Below are 20,165 nucleotides of genomic sequence, written 5' to 3'. Positions count from 1 at the left end.
CATTTATAAGCATATATACACATGTACATACATAAATACATATGTGTATTGTTGTTTTAGTTGCTAAGTTGAGTCTGACTCTTTTGCGATCCCATGGACTATAAAAGACCAGGCTCCTTTGTCCATGGAATTTTCCAGGCAAGAATACTGGAGTGGGTTGCCATTTCCGTCTCCAGGGGATCTTCCTGACCCAGAGATCGAACCCATGTCTCCTGCTTTGGCAAGGCAGATTCTTTACCACTGAGCCACCTGGGACGCCCACATATGTGTATATACCTTTATGTTATTTTACATCTTAAAAACTTTTCAGTGAAGTAAAAGCCTAATTATTGATTTTTAAATGCTCTTGTAATTGAGGTTAAACAAAAGTTTAACCTCCACTACCTTGTTGTATTACATGTACTGCTTTGTTGATTTAGTTTACTTTAGGAAACATATTTAAGTTTTATGAAAAAAGTTTGATTCTTAAATGACTTTTAATGTACAACATGGAAAACTCACCCTAAGCTAACTTTGTTTTCTTCTTGCCGAGTATCTTCCTCAGAGAAACTTAAATACTCATTTTCTTCATAGAAAAACATTACTGATTCACTTGTCTCAGTTTTGGTAGTTGTATCTAAAAGAGTTTGGTTAGTTAATTTAGCTATAGTCTTTCTCATGGGTTTTTTTATAACAAGTAGTGAACATGTTTTCAAAACTGGAATCAAGGGCTTTTTATTTTTTTTAGGAAGCCACTAAACTTGAAAGGAGATTATTATTAGTGGTTTCATTAACATTATGACATCTCTTTGGGCCCAGGTTTGCTCACACTATTCAAAGAAACAAAGTAATGAACACTTACTTTAGGAAGTTTCTAGTGTTGTGCTACCTTTTCATTTTCTTGAAGACTTTAGGTTGCCAGCTGGAGACTATTGACTGTTAAGTCGTTCTGTGAAGTAGGGTTGTTGGTAATAAAGCCTTTTTGTTAGTGCAGAGATACAGGAAATTTACTACTGAATGCATTCTCTTTACCTTAGAATCCTGGCAAACCTCAGGTGGGAGAGACTGATAGACATCCAGCCTGGTATTCTGCCACAGTGGGTTTCAGGTTCATGAATAACAGTCTCTTTGTGGGATGTCCAGTATATTGTATATCCTGTAAGTACAAAGCAGTATCTTGACCATAACAGAAGCAGAGAAGAGACAAAAGGAAAATTGGGCGTTTTCTGAAGTGTTATTTCAGAATTTTAAAGACGAGCTTTAGTATTTCAGATCAACAAAAGAAACGTGGAAAAGCATTTTATTTTAGATCTTCCTAGAAATAAAGACTTCTTAGTAATTGTTAAAATGTGAGTAGTGTTGAGAATTCCCTGGTAGTCTACTGGTAAGGACTCTTAATGCTTTCACTGCCTTGGCCAGGTTCAGTCCCTGGTCCGGGAACTAAGATCCTGCAAGCCTCACAGTGTGGCCAAAAAAAAAAAAAAAAAGTGATTAGTGTTACTTCTGTAGAAACTTCATGGGTTTGTGAAGTAAATTAGAATAATTTGGTTAGAAATGTCTTAACCCGGTTTTTCCCATTATTACAGAGATTCTTGTTTTGAGGACTCAGAAGCAAGTGCCGTTGTGTCAGTGGCAGTGTTTCCTACGTGGTCCTGTAGAAACGACGGCTGAAGTGAGTCTGGGACACACTGTAGAGATACATTTTTCGAGTAAATTATATCATTTTTTTTCAAATGTAGAGCAAATAATATGGAAAACATTTAGGTTTTGAAGATTTTTTAGGCCACTTTCACCATTCATCTGCTAGCAAGTGCTAAGTTAGTGAGCACTCACTGAATCTATAATAGATTCTCAACAGAATGTATTTCATCGACACTATATATTTAAAAATACATGTGTTTTTAATCAGTAACTGTATGGAAAGGATACAATAATCCTGGAATCAAGATAGAATGAAAGGGTAGAATTGGTGTAGGTAGAGATGAACAAATAGGTCGAACTGTTTCAAGTAGACCAACTGAGATTTTTACATCATTTGAGAGATTTGAACAAGTGTGTACCAGAAGCCCAAGAAGACAGCCCAGGTCTGGTAATCTGTGAGAGCTGCTAATGGAGACTTAAATTGATGGTTTGAGTCATAGTCTAAATAGTAGTCCTCTGTGCTGGCTGTATACAGGATTAAGATTACTTTGAAGTGAAGTGAAGTCGCTCAGCCTTGTCTGACTCTTTGCGACTCCGTGGACTGTAGCCCACCAGGCTCCTCCATCCGTGGGATTCACCAGGCAAGAATACTGGAATTGGGTTGCCATTTCCTTCTCCAGGGGATCTTCCCAACCCAGGGATTGAACCCAGGTCTCCCACGTTGCAGGCAGATGCTTTAACCTCTGAACCACCACTTTGGGAGGCTTAAAAAAGAATGTGTATACACGAACTTGCATGCAGTGCCCAGGTCCCAAAAAGTCATTGTCTAAGACCCCCTAATGATTCTAATATGTAGCCGGGGTTCAGAAAAGCTGGGGATCATGAATGTGGGTCAGGAATGCATGACACAGAGGTTGACTAGGCTCTAGGTTATAGGAACCTAGAACCTAACGTGGAGGGATGCAATAGGTCGGATTAGGGAGGAAAGTGATGCAGGTTCAGGGGTTCAACATAGAAACACTGCTTTTGGTTTGCAAGAGAAGCAGAGGGCTAGGCTTTGCAGGAGAGGTGAAAGTTTGGTTTTTAAGTTTTTTTAACTCGTTGAACTTTCTGAAACATTTTGTAAATTAATTACTTCCCAGTTTGTGCTTTTATATTTAATCATATCTAAAGGAGTTCCAGTATTTAAGAAGTATGTCTTTTCAGTAATTCTCTGAGAATATCCATGTAATTTACTGTTAAAGCTATATATTTTCTCAAGGTTTTTTCTTAGTTGGTATCATTAAATATGTATAATTTACTTGTTTCAGATTCACAATGACATCCTTTCAAGAAGTTCCATTGCAGACTTCCAACTTTGCCCATGTCATCTTTCAAAATGTGGCCAAGAGTTATCTTCCTAATGCACACTTAGAATGTCATTATACTTTAACTCCATATATCCATCCACATCCAAAAGATTGGGTTGGTATATTCAAGGTAAGAGAACTTTCTGCATATTTCTTCCATGTAGGCACTCTTTATTTTCTTCTTAAGAGGTTCACAATTAGTTTATACTTGTCTTAGCTCTACGTTAAGGATTATTTTTATAAACGTCAAATGTAAAACATTTTGCAAACTTGAAATATTTAATAGTGCAGGGTAGTATGTACAACAAATGTTAGGAACTTCAGTTCACCAGACTTGCCTCTCTGTGATCAAAAGGTTTGACTTAAAATTCTTTTCAAATTTTTTTCTCCCATTTTCTCCATTCCTTACCTTAAAAAAAGTGATCTTTTCCTTTGGGTTGCTATATCATTTACAGTCTTGTCATTTGTAATTAATTTTGTACAGCTCTACAGCTGTGTTACCATCTTTTCTGTTGTCCCACACTGTTAAAATATTCCTCATATTGTCCCATGCTTTAATAAGAGTATTCTGTTTTACATGACTAGTAATTTCATTGATGGCAAGAGTCCCAGTTCTAATATTTTGCCATTATGTGTTACATTTAGTTGAAAATTACACTGAGATGATCATTACAGTGGTGGAAGTTTTTTGGCAGTTTCAAGTCTTCAGAATGTAATGGAGAACCAGAAAATAAGAATGTGCTTTGAGCAAAGTAATGCTGTAAATGTACAGGTAGTAAAACTTATTTTTCTCTTGGGTTATTCTAGATTCTCCCTCGGAAGCAATTTTTATTTTAGATATGACTTGTTAAAACCAAGACCATTAGGTATTGAAATTTTAATTGTGTGGTCTGTATAAGTTAAATAGTAAAGTAGAAAGAAATAAAAGTAGCTGCTAGAATTAGGTACATTGGGAATATCAAGTAGTGAAAGTCTGGCCTAATAGAGTGAGGAGGGCAGAAAAACTGTATGGGACAAAACAAAGTTCTGGCATTTAATGATATTTCAGTACCTTTTTGAATCTCTCATCCCTTGGCGTTGCTGGATTGGTGAGTTGTTTACTCTGTTTTCTTTAGGCTAGTCAAAATCCAATATGAAGATACATTCATTGTAAGCTTGTTATGAAATCAGTATCATTTTTAATTTTATGTAAGAGATGAATAACAAGTTAAAGACACTAAGAATTGGTATTTTCTTGAAGAGTGAGACAGAGAGGAAGAATAGAACAGGGAAATGAGATTGAGGGAAGAAAAGGGCATTCCTGGCAAGAAAATGGCATAAGCAAAAGCACAGGGGTGAGAATGTTAATGAGAATGAGTTAGTGAAGTGGAGGGAGATGAAGTGTCAGTCTTTGATGGAAGACCTTCAGTGTTAAGCTAAGTAGTTTGCAGACTTTGCATTATGTGCAGTGAGAAGTCTGCATATGTTGGCTGATGGGTGATAAATTGTATTTCAAGAAGATACATCTTTACTTTTTTTTTTTTCAGACTGCTTATTTTTGTCTTCTGGTCCCCCCTCCCATTTTTTGTTAATAACCTGTTGTTTACGCCAAAAGTTTATGACCATCTCATCAGATCCAGCCAAACACAATTGTGTCAGTTTTACTGCCTGTTTCCACATTTTTAATATCACTGCTGTAGTTCATGCCCTCCTTATCTCCTCCTAAGACGATTGCAGTAGGTTTCCTGTTTTCCCTGCTTTCATTCTTAATGCCACTCCTCCATTTTATCTGTTCTTCATAATGCTCTATATATAATAGAAAATGAAAATCTGAACATATCTTCCTCTTGTTTAAGTGGCTTTTCATCCTCTGTGGGATAATGCCAAGACCAAATAACTTAGGGTGCCAAATAGGGCTCCTTTATAAGACCTGATTTTATAGCTTCCTTTTTTACATTGCCTGCTTATTTTCGGCTTTCATATTGCTAATGTATTGTCTCTTGTGCACTCCAAGGACTGTTAACTCTTTTTTAAGCAGTAGTACTTACATAAATAAATAATAAATAAATTTGAGTAGAATACCCTTTCCATCTTTTTGCCTGGATGATACTTACTCAGTGGGAAGTTTAAGCATGTAGTAAAAACTTCAAACTGTACAGGAAAACTCAGGAAAAAAAAAATCACGTTTTAATACTATTACCTAGCAATAAGCATTGTTAACATATTGGTATATATCTGTAAATAATAATTATACTTTGTCTATAAAAAGTATACACATATGCTGTTGATGCATTGTGAAATTCATGGAAATATTTCTAAATATTTACCATTAAACAGTCCTTAATACAGACTGTATTTTTTTAAATTTTGTGTCCATTTATTTCATAGGATAAGTTCTTGGAAAATGAATTACGATGTTTATGGCATTGAATGTTTTTAAATACTTGATATGTACTGCATATTGCTGTCTAGAATGATTTTGATGGATATATTTAGGCTATGCTTGGTACAAATTAACATAATTAAAATACTTTAAAGGTCCATGAGACTTTTTTTTTTTTAACTATAAAGAAGTTATAACAATTCTCATGTTTCAGAGATACTATCCTAGTTGTGGAAATTAGGAGTGCAAAGTGATTATGTCATGTTGTCCAGAGTCACATAGGCAAAACCAAACTTCCCAGTAAGGTACTATTCTCACTGAAACCTTACTGACAACCAGATTAAAAAACTTTAATTTCCTGGTATGGAAAGTGAAACTAAGCAGTGATTTTGTACTTGAATATCTTGTTTCAAGTTTTTTCCCCTCTTCTTTGTTTCTCTTTTCCTTTTCATATTTGTCTTCATTCTGCTTCTTCTGTCTTCCTGCCCTGTCTCCATTCCAGTCCTTTCTTATTTTTTGTTTTTAAAATAATATTCTCCTGTTGTAAAAATTATCATAATTTTAGAAAACTTACAACAAAACAGGGGATGCAAAAGATAAAAATTTAAGATGGCCAGCAGTCCCATCGCTCAACTATGTGCATGTGCTCTAAGTTGCATTAGTCAGTGTTTGACGCTGTAGCCCACCAGGCTTCTCTGTCCATGGGATTCTCCAGGCAAGAATACTGGAGTCTGTTGCCATGCCCTCCAGGGAGTCTTCCCAACCCAGGGATCAGACTCTAATTTCCCTATTAAGAGTGGTTACCATTATTAATGTTTTAAAAGTGTTTCTTTTCAGTCCTTTTTTTTTTTTCTTTTAACTAAAGGGCAAATACTTTCAGTCTTTTTTGAATGCGTATATTTTGAAAATAGTTGAAGTAGTAGTATATGGGGTCGCTGAGAGTCAGACACGACTGAGTGACTTCACTTTCACTTTTCACTTTCCTGCATTGGAGAAGGAAATGGCAACCCACTCCAGTGTTCTTGCCTGGAGAATCCCAGGGAGAGGGAGCCTGGTGGGCTGCCGTCTATGGGGTTGCACAGAGTCGGACACGACTGAAGTGACTTAGCAGCAGTAGCAGTAGTATATGGTGTATTTTATGTCCTGAATTTTTCATTTATGATTGTAGCCACTTTCTCAATAAGTAGCTCTGTAACATATTATCGCATGCAGGGACATTTATGTTGTTTATGATATGATATTTCTTAGAATGAGCATTGCATCTCCCTTTGTGTATCTAGGCATTTTTGCAGTTCTTTCCTTTTAAAAAAGAAGGACCTTTATTCTTGTAATGATTTTTGAAAATTACAGTATATACAAAAGAAAGAAAATTAATACCCTTACAAAGTGTACCCTCACCTTCCCCAGAAATACCTGTTGCTGTTTGGTATATGTTTTTCTAGAATTTAAAAATCCATAGGCTCATTTTTAAACTGTTTTTTAGGTTTTGTATTCATCTGTACATAATCAACAAACTTCAGTGCCTTACCTGCTTCATGCCCTGTGTCTGTCTCCATCTTTATCTCCCCCCAAACCAGTCCCCGCTGTCTCTGTCTTTGCAAGTGCTCTCTGTGTGCTCTCATTCCTAATGTTTCTTTCTTCTGAGATTTCTCCAGAATTTATTAATACCTGTATTTTTACTTGATAAACTTGTCCTTCTGATCTTCTTTACATTTGCTTTCAGAATTTACTAATGATTAATACCAACATGTTTTTCTAAAATGTTAATCCTATTTAAAGGAAACACACTTGCCATTTTTTTCTTTTCTGTTATTCTTGTTTAATTTCCTTTTTTGCTCTTACTTTGCCAGTTGCATTAGTAACAGAAGAATGATGTCCAGTACTATTGTTAATTCCCCAAACTGGACTAAATAGTGAAATATCTGTTGTTTTGGTTCTTTTCTGAGCATAAATAGGCCCTCTTAACTGGATACAAGTGTAGCTCCTAAAAGCAATATGTTTTGACAGTTGTAGGTAACTTTGCCCCATTTTTCTAAGTATCATCAGAATTCTCTCTGCGATTTATTAATGTTATAAAATTTGCAGTTATCAACTCTAAATGTGATAATTTTCTTTATGCTTGCTGCTAAGGGACTAAAAGGCAAATTCCCTTGCATTTCAAGGGATTGGACTCTGCACTCCAGAAATCTGATCAAGTTTACAAGATAACCAAAAAAAATAAAAGAGAAATAGTGTGTGCCTTGAACACTGTGGTGTGATTTTTCTAATTTGTTTACTGTTCTTACCATGAATGCATGCATAATTTCTAGATGTCCAAATTCTTCCAGTTTGTCCTTCTATTGTGTGTGGGAGTTTAGATGTTAGACTTAACTATCCTAAAGGGATCTGTACTCTGTCTTTCCAGATTGAGAGACTTTTACCTTATTTTTTTAAAGTATTTGCTTGACGTGCACCTCACGTAACTCTTGTTCAGTTTTTCCTTCTCAAAAGGAATTTAAAGTATAGTTCTATATTGCTGATTTTTATATTCAGATTGAGTTGCATCTTGCCCCAATTTCTTGGTTGGCTTAGCGTGGGATACCTGTGATGTTTTAGAGCATGGTCTGCCACTCCCTTGAGTTGCCCAGATTTATGCAATAAGGGAAAGCAAAGTATAAGTTAGCATTGTAGTTACACAATAAGAAACAGCCTGAATTACTGTGATTCAGTTAGAAACAGCAGGGACCAAACCACTTAACATATCTCTTAAACATTTTTTTTATGTGGTAAAAGATCGCACTTCCCCATTAATGTTTTTCTTAACATGAAAGACAGCTAGAAACAGCATTTTCCACCTTTACCTTACTGTTTCTATCTTTAGTCAGCTACATTTTATTTAGGAATAGTATAGTCATTGACTCTGTTGGAAGGAAGGAGGTGGCATTTCAGAAAGTATGAGAGTATATCCTACTAGGAGAAGAGTGAGTAGAGTCCTAGTGGTAAAGAGCTTGAACTTTAATGAGAGTATTTTATATCCTGCTAGGAAAAGAGTGAGTCGAGTCCTAGTGGTAAAGAGCTTGAACTTCAGGTTTAGAGCCTGACTTTGCTGTTTACTAATTTTTTTTCCCCCTGTAAGTTCATTTACTGCTTTAAAGTTTTAACTCAGCAGTTAACAGGAATTTTTTTTTTAATCTGAAAGAAGAAAAATATTTACATCTCAAATACAAAAGAAAATTTTAAAATTATTCTTGGTTGATCTCTAAGACCCAACCACTTACAAGACTTTTTTTTTTTTTTGAACCAACCCATTATTTCTACTCAAAATGTGCATCCTGTGTACTTACTAAACATTTACTTGCACTTGCATTTTATGTGTCAGGTCTACTTTGATGCAGAGCTTCTTAAAAAACACTAACTGAATCTGTCCAGTGAAGTCTCATGTTTTTTGGAAAACCAGTGCTGCTACACAGTTTCCAGATTGGCTGCCAAAGCTGAACTTGGGTGTGGGCAGCTCTTCGAAAAGTTCAAATCCTTCACCAGATTCATCCAACAACTCCTCCTTGGTCCAATTACATGAGGTTATTAGAAAAAAGCCTTTCACTTTCAACACTCTGGAGAGAGATTTCAAATACTTCCTCTCCTCACTTGCATTGTCAGGATTAAGGCTTATATGAAACGTCCGTCCCTTTGTCAACACAAATATGAAACCCAGACAACTTTGTGGAAGGGTTCAAAAAATCGTCTACCTTTAATGTAATGTTAGATAAACCTTCTTTCTCTATAATACTTCCAGAAAGCTGTATTGCAGAAGGAGAGTAATCAATTCCAGTAACATCAGAGAAATCAAATTTTGCAAGTTCAACCAGGAAAACGCCAGTTCCCAATATCAAGCACTGAAGCATCCAGTGGAATCTTGTGTTTCTGCATGCACCTTATTAGTCAAGTCCTACTCTCTTCTTTAAACCAGATTTCGCCTGTATCTCCGTATTCTTGGAAAGTTTGCAGTTCTCTCTTATAGACAGCCTCCCAATGCTCTCGGGTTCCCAGGGCAGATGGGACAAAGCCTTCCCCTCCAGGACTGCGCCCTGGGGACCGCACCACGGCTCCAGAGCCACTGTCATCATCCATGCCCTCTACTAGTTTCTTAATTTGTAAGATAAGGGTAGTATTTTTTCAAAAACAATAAATGTATTTATTACTGCTGTTCCCTGTTCCACTGGAATCAGGTATATATAATTGTGATATAAGCAGTTCTGTGTGTCCGCCATCACAAATATATGGCTCACTAAGCATGTTTTCTAACCACCTGGTCCAGGTAGAGCCTCTTCAGGTAGGGAGATGTTTTTCAAAACACGTAGCTCTAGAATAGTATTTCTTTCCAGACTAGCATATGGACCGGCATGGGGACAAAGAATACAAGGTATAACTTGTACCAGGTTTATCTTTTGGGGAATACTTCAGATGGGCTCTTTTTCAGGAGATGTTAGAAGCATTGGGAGATAGGGAATGAGGGACAGAACATCTTAGAGTTAAGATCACTGTCCCTAATAGGTTATGTGCCCATGGTTATTAATGAATAGTAATATTTCATGGACACTCACGTGCCAGCATTGTGCCAAGTGTCTTTACAGGGCTTACCTCATTTGATACACATATAAGCCTTTGAGATTGTTTGTTATCTTAATTTTATTTATTTATTTTATGGCTGTGCTGGGTCTTGGTTGCTGCACAGGTTTTTCTCTAGTTGTGGAGAGCAGGGGCTACTCTGTGGTTGTGGTGCATGGGCTTCTCATTGTTGTGACTTCTCTTGTGGAGCACATGCTTTATGGTGTCTAGGCTTCAGTAGTTTTGGTCCCTGCCTCTAGAGCACAGGCTCAATAGTTGTGGCGCATGGGCTTAGGTGCTCCAAGGCATGTGGGATCGTCCCTGAACGTGTGTCTCATGCATTGAACCACCAGGGAAGCCCTGTTATCTCCATTTTAAAGACGAGGCAACAAAAATAACTTGTCTCAAATCGTATAACTAGTAAGTGATCTTTTTCAGCAGTCCGACCCTACTTTCTGTGCTGTTAATTACTACAGCATACAGTGCTTGCAAAAACTACCTTTTATGGTGTGCCCATCTTGGGTCAGGCACTCTGCCAAGTGCTGCTTTTATGTTTATTATCTAATTTAATCCTTCTGACAATTTTGAGAGAAAAAAACTGAGCCTTAGGTCAGGGAAATCACTTAAACGTGATGGTTTCCTTAAGCTTCTTTCAAATGTTTTTGACTGTGACACAGAAAGAAATAAAAATTCTGTGATTTGACCCAGCAGAGTTACATGCAGATATATACTGAAACAAATTTTCATCAAGGAATACTTAGCTTTCATGCACTCTGATGCTTTCTTATTCTTTCTAATTAAAAAAAATAAATGTGGGCATGAATTACTAAATTGAATCACCACTTACTCTACTGGATTGTGACCTACAGTTTGAAAAGACTTCTTTAGAGACTAAAGATAGTAATACAAGATTCTTCCATCTTTAGTAGTCTGGAATATCCAATCCTAGGTCAGTCAGAATTATAGAACATATGTGTAATCAAACCCTGTGGATGATGCATAATTTCTCGTGTGTGCAGAGTCACGTTGGACTCTTTGTGACCCTTTGAACTGTAGCCCACCAGGCTGTGCTGTCCATGGGATTTTTTCAGGCAATACTGGAGTCGGTTGCCATTTCCTTCTCCAAGGGGATCTTCTCGACCCAGGGATTGAACTGAGTCTCTTGTATCTCCTGCATTGAAGGTGGATTCCTTACCCACTGAGCCATCATGGAAGCCATGATATACTGGCAAATGTATATCTATTTTCTGTTTAAAACATATATATTATTATTACCACAGTTCATCTGGAAAATAACTGAGATATGTAATGTATATGTTCATGTTGTTAGTTGGAAATATTTTAGAGATCGATGGGATATAGGTGGTTATTTTGTATGTGTGAACACCTTAGGAATAAAAGTAAAAATAAGTTTTACAAAATTTACCATGCCTGTTGGCAAGACTTAGAGAGACTAGTGAAATTTAATTAGTGGATTTAAGGAAGAAGGAGAAATCTAATTTAAAAAAAAGCACTTAAATTTGAGGCATAAAATAACTTTTAAAAACTTACCATTTAGTGAAATCAAATTTTAAATGAAACATAAGTTTTTATATTTTATCATATATGTGCTAAGATTTTCCATGGGAAATTGGATATCAAATTGCATTTTAATACATAGAAGTTCTACTGTTACAGATTTTTATAGCAGTAGGTTATAGCTTAATAAAGAATTATAATAAAAATTTGATGTGCTTGTTAAAATGCCCATGATTTGTAAACATATTAATGTATGCTTTAATTTCAGGATGCAGTAAACAATATGCTGTAAGATATCACTCATATGAAGCCACTTATTTTATAATATCTACTTTTTGTTGTTCTCCTTTAGGTTGGATGGAGTACTGCTCGTGATTATTACACGTTCTTATGGTCCCCTATGCCTGAACATTATGTAGAAGGATCAGCAGTCAATTGTGAGTTAGCATTTCAAGGTAAGAACTGAAAACAGAACTCAATGAAATTAGATGTTTTATTGCCATTAAAAATGTACCCTGTTGTAATTATCTGCTTAGGTGTGTCCAGTGACTAAAGTTAAATTAGTGTCTGTCTTTATCAAAAGTCATAGAATGTAAATATCTGGTGACGGTCTCATGATACTTTATGTAGACAATTAAACATTGTTTTCCTTATTTCTTCATTGAAGTCTTTTGATCACTTTTTTCAAATGAGAAAATAATGCTGTTACTGGTATTAGATAGTAAGATTAAAGGTGAGAAAAATATTGTGTATGAAAATCACAAAGATGATTAATGGGATTTATAGAATAGAAATTCTAGAGGGAAAGTTGCCTATAAAAATGGATGTGAATAATACAAAGTTCATTTTGTCTTAGCTTGGTGTTTAAAAAATACTTTTGAGGAAGATAGACCTAGTATTGTCCCTCCCCACACATTCCACCTTCACAAAGGTGATAGCTAGAGCTCCAGCATCCCTCCTGTGGCCATGAGGTAGAAGGCCAGGACAAGCACATATATGTTTGTCTTAACATGCCTGAGCTCCCAAATCAAGGTCAGCTGGCAACTGCCTTCAGATTTCTTGTTATGTTAAAAAAAAAACAAAACCCTGTTGCTTTATTTTTTAAAAACAAAACACAACAATTTTATTAAGAAATCTGTAACAATTTGCTGCAGAGTGATTTTTGCATTAAAATTGAACTGACTTCAGATCGTATTAAAGCTCTTTCTTAGTCTTATTTATATTGTGGACTGTTTTTGGTCTGGGGAAGCTAATGGATTGTCTCAGTATAATATTTTAATACACATAAAGTCACCTATATGGGTGTAACAGCTTATTTATTCGTTTGTCTATTAATATCTTGGTTGCTTCCAAGTTTTGGTAGTTGTGAATAAAACTGGTAGAAACATCAATATACAGGTTTTTGTGTGGATGTGTAAGTTTTCAGGTTATTTGGATAAATAGCAGAGTATGATTGCTGGTATGGTGAGAATATATTTTGAAATATATTCTTCCCATGTAGCACTAGTGGTAAAGAACCCACCTTCCAATGCAGGGGATGTCAAGAGACGTGTGTTCGATTCTGCATTGGCAGGCGGGTTCTTTACCACTAGTGCTACATGGGAAGAGAAGCTTCTCTTTCTGAATTTCCTCTAGAGGAGGACATGGCAACCCACTCCAGTATTCTTGCCTGGAGAATCCCATGGACAGAGGAGCCTGACTGGCTACAGTCCATAGGGTTGCAAAGAGTTGGACATGACTGAAGTGACTTAGCACGCATTGGTAAGAAACCATCAAACTTTTTCCAAAGTGGCAATATTTGCATTCTCACCAGCAATGAGAGAGAGTTATTGTGGATTACATCTTTGCCAGCATTAGGTGGTGGTAGTGTTTTGGCTTTTGGTGGTTTATGTTTTTAAAAAAACTTAACGAGGTTTATCAGTTGGCAATGTGATCACATATAGCTTGCATATATATTAATAGAAAAAGTTGCCTTATGTACTGTGACAGGAAACACATATTCAGAGGATACTATTTGTACTTGTAATAAAGACAAAGATTTAGGTCCTCATAGATGTTTTATAGATTAAGAAATTTACAAATTATATGTGTAGTTTCTTTTAATTCATGGCCTTTTTTTAGATGATCAAATTCAAATGTGTATATTGGAACTGATTTTGTTATGAGATATTATACAAAGTTGTGGCTTTATTTCTGGTAATTGTTCATGTGATTAGTTTTCTTAGAATAAGAAGCTTAACAGAATTTGTTATATTGACTAATGAATTTGCTTATTTATGACAGCAAAAAGTTTAAAAGCACTTTGAAAGAAAGAAATGCATCCAGTTTATTTCTATTTATACTGTAAAAGGATTTTCTTGGGAGCTAATTTACATGTTTTTGAAAATTCATCATAATTTTTACTTTGAAATTCAGAAAGAGAAGCTTCTGCTTGCCTAGGACTTGTTTGTTATATAGTGAACTCAGGATAGAATCATGAAAAACTCGGTTGTATAATATTAGAGGTAGAAGGAATTTTAAGCATAATCCAAATAATTTTGCTCATTTTGTAGAGTAGTGATGAGAATTCTGAACTGCAAAACTCAAAACAACTAATAAAATATGCATAGGTATAATTGTTTTCCTAAATGAACCCTTATTTATTTACTATAATTTGATTGCTAATGTTACAGGCTATAAAATTTGACTTGGAATTTGGTTTTTACTTTTTCCTGTTTTCAGTGTTATTGATCTGATGAGATCTATTTCTAGGTAGCTTTAAATCTCAACTCTGAATAACTATATTTTGTGTCTTAAATGGTATTGAACCATTTGTAGATTTTTTCTGTACTGGTCTTCATTGTTTTGCACGGGCTGTCTCTAGTTAGGTGATCAGGGAGGGGCTGTTGTTTGTTGCAGTGTGCAGGCTTCCCGTTGCGGTGGCTGCCCTTGTTGTGGGAGCACAGACGCTCTAAGAGAGTGGGCTTCGGTAGTTGTGGCACGTGGTTCAGTAGTTGTGGCTTGAGGGCTCTAGAGCACGGGTTCAGTAATTGTGGCACATGGGCTTAGTTGCTCTGTGGTATGTGGAATCTTCCCAGACTAGGAACTGAACCTATGTCCACTGCACCACCAGAGAAATCCTGAGCCATGTTTTCTAGTGAGTTATTTTTGTGATATTAAAAAAAGCAGACCTTGAATATCTAGTCTGTAGATACTGCCATGATACCAGAGCTGCTTGTGCTGCAAGTCGCTTCAGTCATGTCCAACTCTGTGCGACCCCATAGACAGCAGCTCCTCTGTTCCTGGGATTCTCCAGGCAAGAATACTGGAGTGGGTTGCCATTTCCTTCTCCAGTGCATGCATGCATGCTGAGTCTCTTCAGTCATGTCCGAACCAGAGCTGCTTAGTCAAACTGTATTTCTGTTTTCTGTTTAAGCTTTTAAAGTAAATGTAGTGGCCATTTGCAAAGTTACTCAGCCACGGATTAATATTTAGTAGAAGTTATTAAGAGGATGGAGTTTTTAAAAACTTCAAAAATTTATTGCTAGATAAATTTATTGTGGCTTGCAGGATGTTAGTTCCCCAACCAGAGGTGGAACCCATGCCCCCTGCACTGGAAGTGTACAGTCCTAACCACTGGATCCGTAGGGAATTCTCTGTTATTTTTAAAAATAACTTTATATTTTGAAATAAGTTTAGATGTACAGTTGCAAAACTAATATACAGAATTTTCATCTACCCTTCAGCCAGCTTCCCTTAGTGTTGACATGTTGTATAACCGTTTATTTTTTTTAAAAACAGAAATTTAACATTGGTACAACACTTGACTACAGTAGTACAGACTTTATTCAGATTTCACTAGTGTTTCCAGTAGTTTTCCTTTTTTCTGTTCCTGGATCTAGTCCATAATCCCACATTGTATTTGTCATATCATCATCTTCTCCAGTTTGTGATAGTTCCTCATTCTGTCCTTGTTTTTCATGACCTTTCATTTTTGAAGAGTACTTTTCAGTCTTGTTTTGGTAGAATGTTCCTCATTTTGAGTTTTTCTGATCATTTCTTGTGATTAGATTGAGGCTATACATTTTCAGGAAGATTACCATGAAAGCGATGTATTCTTTTCAGTGCATTGTAACTAGAGATTACTTGATGTCTGAATGTCTAATTTCTAGTTAGTTTTGATCACTTGGTTAAGGTGATGTCTGCTGGGTTTCTCTATATTAAAGTTAGTATTTTTCTCTTTGTAATTTAATGAAAATTATGGGGAGCAACTTTGAGATAAGCAAATGTTGTTTCGTCTCAAACTTTGACCCATTAATTTTAGTATCCATCAGTGGATCTTACCTACAACAATTACTGTTGTGTTTGTCTGATGATGCCTTTTTATTCTCATTTCTTGTACATTATTAGTTGGAATTATTATGTTAGGAAGAGTTGTCCTCCATGGATTCATGGAAATTTATTTTCTTCTGTGGGATAAAGTCTAATGTAATCATTTTTTTTGTTGCTCAAATTGTTTTGGCTTTTTTGGCTACTGGAAGCTCTATCAAATGGACTCCCGTGGTTTTTGACATCACCCTCCCCCAGTTTTTTTGAGAACTTCTTTCTTATTTTCAAGAACCACGAGATATTTCAGGATAATACTATATTTTCTCTGCCTCCCCATCCCCATGGACAAAGATCAGCTAATTTTTAAAGAAGGAAGTCAAGTGAAATCGATATCATAATAATAAAGGCTAAAATTTTCAAGATATGAAGTAGTAATAGGCATAGTGAATACAGATTGCTGGGTCGAAATCAATATTGAAGATAAGGTGAATAGATTGATCTATGTATTTCATTTCACTATCATTGAATGTTTTCTTTTTTCAAGTCATTCTGGGAGATTTCAGAATTTTGATATTTATTAATAATCTGCTCTTAGCATTTCTGACGGAGAAGGCAATGGCACCCCACTCCAGTACTCTTGCCTGGAAAATCCCATGGACGGAGGAGCCTGGTAGGCTGCAGTCCATGGGGTTGCGAAGAGTCGGACACAACTGAGCGACTTCACTTTCACTTTTCACTTTCATGCATTGGAGGAGGAAATGGCAATCCATTGCAGTGTTCTTGTCTGGAGAATCCCAGGGATGGCGGAGCCTGATGGGCTGCCATCTATGGGGTCTCATAGAGTCGGACACGACTGAAGCGACTTGGCGGCATCAGCATCAGCATTTCTGAGGTTTATGTGTATGTGTTCAGTTGTGTCTCACCTCTTTGCAACCTCATGGATGGTAGCCCACCAGGCTCCTCTGTAGGTTGCCATTTCTTCGTCCAGGGATGGATGTTGCCTATAAAGCATATGTATAATGGTAATGCGGAGCATACTGTAGAGGATTTTTGAAAAAAATTAATTCAATTTTTATTTATTTGGCTGCACCAGATCTTAGTTGCAAAACACTATATATTTAGTTGTGGCATGTGGGATCTAGTTCCCTGACCAGGGATCTAAGCCAAGTCCCCTACATTGAGAGCTCAGAGTTCTAGCCATTGGACCACCTGGAGAGTCCTCTGATTGATTTTTTTTTTTTTCTTTTTTATCCCTTTTTACATGTAAAAAATACCATGGGAGCTTTAAAAGATTAATTTTGAGCTGTAATCCAGCAAAGTTTAAGAGGGTAGCACTTGAACTAAAGAAGAAAGGAACAAATATTGAAAACATTTGTCAGATAGTGGGCTAGATGGTATACATAATCCATGATACTTTGAAGCTTTGAGATAGCTGTCTTCAGATTTCTTTTACAGATAAGAAATAGGCTCAGGGAGGTTAAATATATAATAATTAGTGGTAGAGCTGGGATTCCAGAATAAATATTTGTGGTTCCAAAGCTTATTTTTGTTCTGCACAAGTAGACCTCACCCTCTTTTTGCCCTTACACAATTCACATGTGTGGTGTATTCCTTCTGTTAATATTTCTCCTTTGCATTTAATTAATGTCATTTGAGAGAACATTTCTTTAATTGATATATTTTTACCTCTAGTCCTCCTAGGTTTTTATGCTTACTCTTTCATTGCTCCTCCTCCAGCCTCTTTCTCATTGAAAACTACATACTTGACTCTCCCAGATGAATTGGTTTTATCCAAGTGAAACTACAGGGAAAGAATATTCTGAAAGTATAATCTTAGGCCTAAGATAAGAAAAATACAGCATATTTAGGGAAGAAGGAAGAGTCTGGTTTTGATAGACGATTTATGAAGGAGGAAAGAAAGACATCTTGAGTGTCTAGAAACAAGGTCAGGAATAAGAGGAGATGGCAAGATTTGTTAAATACAAATAATTTTATAACAATAAATTTTGTTTATACTCCTTTTAGGATATTACCTTCCAAATGATGATGGAGAGTTTTATCAGTTCTGTTATGTTACCCATAAGGGCGAAATTCGTGGAGCAAGTACACCTTTTCAGTTTCGAGCTGCTTCTCCAGTTGAAGAGTTGCTCACTATGGAAGATGAAGGAAATTCTGATATGTTGGTGGTGACCACAAAAGCGGGCCTTCTTGAGGTAGGTACCAATAGTGACTGAGTGATTGATAAATTTACTTTATGAACTATATTTTTTGTTATGAACTGTGGCTTTAAAGTAGTTTTAAAGACAAATCAGTCATTGCTCAATTAGAAGCAGAGTTCTTATTGGTTGGCATTTTAAGAATTTTCAGGTTGTCCAAGGGTATAACCTGAGAATCATATGCTTTTTAACTAATGAACTTAAAGTGTATTTTTTGTCACAATTATGTTACTGATTTCACTGTGACAGGAACTGTCCCTAGGCTTATTAGTATTTTGTGAATAGTATATAGATTGGCAATAAGTAATTACTGAGAGAATTTAGACCTAAAACTCCTAATGTTCCCTTACCCTAACCTTTCTTCTTTAGGGATCACTTAATCTGTTGATTGTAGAATAGTACAGATGTGGGGGTGAAGCTGATAGGAAAGCAGTATAAAGCAATAATGTGTGTGTTAGTCACTTGGTTGTATTTGACTCTCTGCGATCCCATGGACCGTAGCCCACCAGGCTCCTCTCTCCATGGAATCCTCTAGGCAAGAATACTGGATTGGGTAGCCATTCCCTTCTCCAGGGGATCTTCCTGACCAAGGGATCGAACCCAGGTCTCCTGTATTGCAGGCAGATTCTTTACTGTCTGAACCACCAGGGAAGCCCTTGTAAAACAGTAAGTCTAACTGTAATTGGATGTGAACCTTATTTCACTATACTACAAGCATGCTCTATCCCAAATGTGACAGTGAAGCATCCTTGTCTCTTAATTTAGGTTGAGCATTTTTAGAATGATTTCTTTTCCTATCAAATGAATAAGCTGGATTAACCATAATTTTTAAAAAAGTGAAAAATCTTCTTGCTGTTTTTTATTAAATATTTTGGAGTCATTTCACCAAAGGAAATTTACTGTGTAGAGGTGTAAAAAATGCCATGTCTTAATTTTTAGTATTTACTGAAAAGGAAAAACTGGAACATCATTCATATTTCATGATATTTCTCAATATCTTTACCCTAAACCTAGCAAATTAGAATGTTATGTTTGAGTTTCTGTGAAAAAATACTTTAATTGGTTCAGTATACATTTTTGATTAATTTAATTAATTGATTTTGATTAATTTACATTCCTATTTAGTCTTATTCTTTATACTCACATGGATTTTTATATGTAAATCTCTTTTATGTCTTTGATTTTATTTACCTTCAAAAACAAACTGCAGAAAAAAGACTAGATTATAGATACTGTACAGTTGAACTAAGAAAGTTAGAAGGAACCTATAACTTTTATTGTGAATTTTTTCATATATTCCCTTCCTCCTTCCAGAAATTCCTCTCTTATCTTAAATAAAGAAATGTAACTTTTATAGGGTGACTAAAACATTTTGTGGTGACGACTGCCTGATGATCAAGGTTTTTAGCCTGGTATTTGAATGCTAGTCAAAGATGCTGAAATAGGCCTAGCTCTTACAAAGAATGCAGTGTTTATATTGGAGTTTTTTGAATACTTGTTAGACCACCCTGATTTCAGAAGACCTCCAACAGAAAAGCAACAGACATTTTGGCCTCTACCTCTCTTTTGTGCTCCCAAGTAAATTGGGACATTGCACAGTTTAGTTCTCTTTTTCCTACTCTTAAAATGTACTTTGTACTTTATAGAGAAAATTTAAATTTCTGTCTCTTAGGTAAATGTTTTTGAGATAAAGTATTTATAGTCTGAACAATTTTTTGACAAATCTTTTAAATTTCCACATTCATTATTTAGGGCACTGTTGGCATTAGACATGATTGAGTAACGGTTCTTCAGTTTGTGAACCTTGATGATGGGATCTTAGGTATTTAAAAAATAGATATTTTGGGAGTAGAGTGGGTTATTTTAAGTATGGACTATCCTTTGTGTGTGAGAACATTATTGTTAAATTTCTTAGCTATAATAATTGTAGTGGCTAAGTATGAGACTGTACTTATTAGGTGATAGCTTGCCCTGTGCACTTAGGAGTGAAGTGTCTGCATTTATGTTTCAAATGCTTTAGCAAAAAAAAAAAAAATTACATAAACTTACATATCTATGTATTTATAAAATAAACATGGTGAAATAATTATTCAATTTAGATTATGGTTGAATGGAGGTTCATTGTAAAATATTAACCATTTTGTATGCTTGAAAGATCCCAGAATACAAAGTTGGGGGCAGGAATTGGACTTCTATACAATTTTATCT

At 35.8% G+C, this 20,165-nt stretch overlaps 1 protein-coding gene and 1 pseudogene across 6 annotated transcripts in view; one reads left to right on the top strand and one right to left on the bottom strand.

The window, feature by feature from the left end:
- The window catches only part of TAX1BP1 (Tax1 binding protein 1), an 83,130-nt gene that overhangs the window by 3,968 nt on the left and 58,997 nt on the right, over positions 1-20,165 (top strand). For 4 of the 6 annotated variants that reach the window (XM_006066080.4, XM_006066078.4, XM_044946707.2 and 1 more), the window contains exons 2-5: positions 1,566-1,651; positions 2,931-3,099; positions 11,786-11,888; positions 17,767-17,954. In XM_006066080.4, coding sequence (XP_006066142.3) covers positions 2,938-3,099; positions 11,786-11,888; positions 17,767-17,954 — 453 coding nt within the window. In that variant the 5' untranslated portion in view covers positions 1,566-1,651; positions 2,931-2,937. The other 2 variants (XM_044946708.2, XM_006066079.4) reach the window with 2 other exon arrangements.
- On the bottom strand, positions 8,747-9,289 carry LOC102413186 (annotated as a pseudogene).

This window comes from Bubalus bubalis, chromosome 8 (genome assembly GCF_019923935.1).
Source record: "Bubalus bubalis isolate 160015118507 breed Murrah chromosome 8, NDDB_SH_1, whole genome shotgun sequence".
Lineage (NCBI taxonomy): Eukaryota > Metazoa > Chordata > Mammalia > Artiodactyla > Bovidae > Bubalus > Bubalus bubalis.
This window is presented reverse-complemented; position numbering and strand designations above follow the sequence as displayed.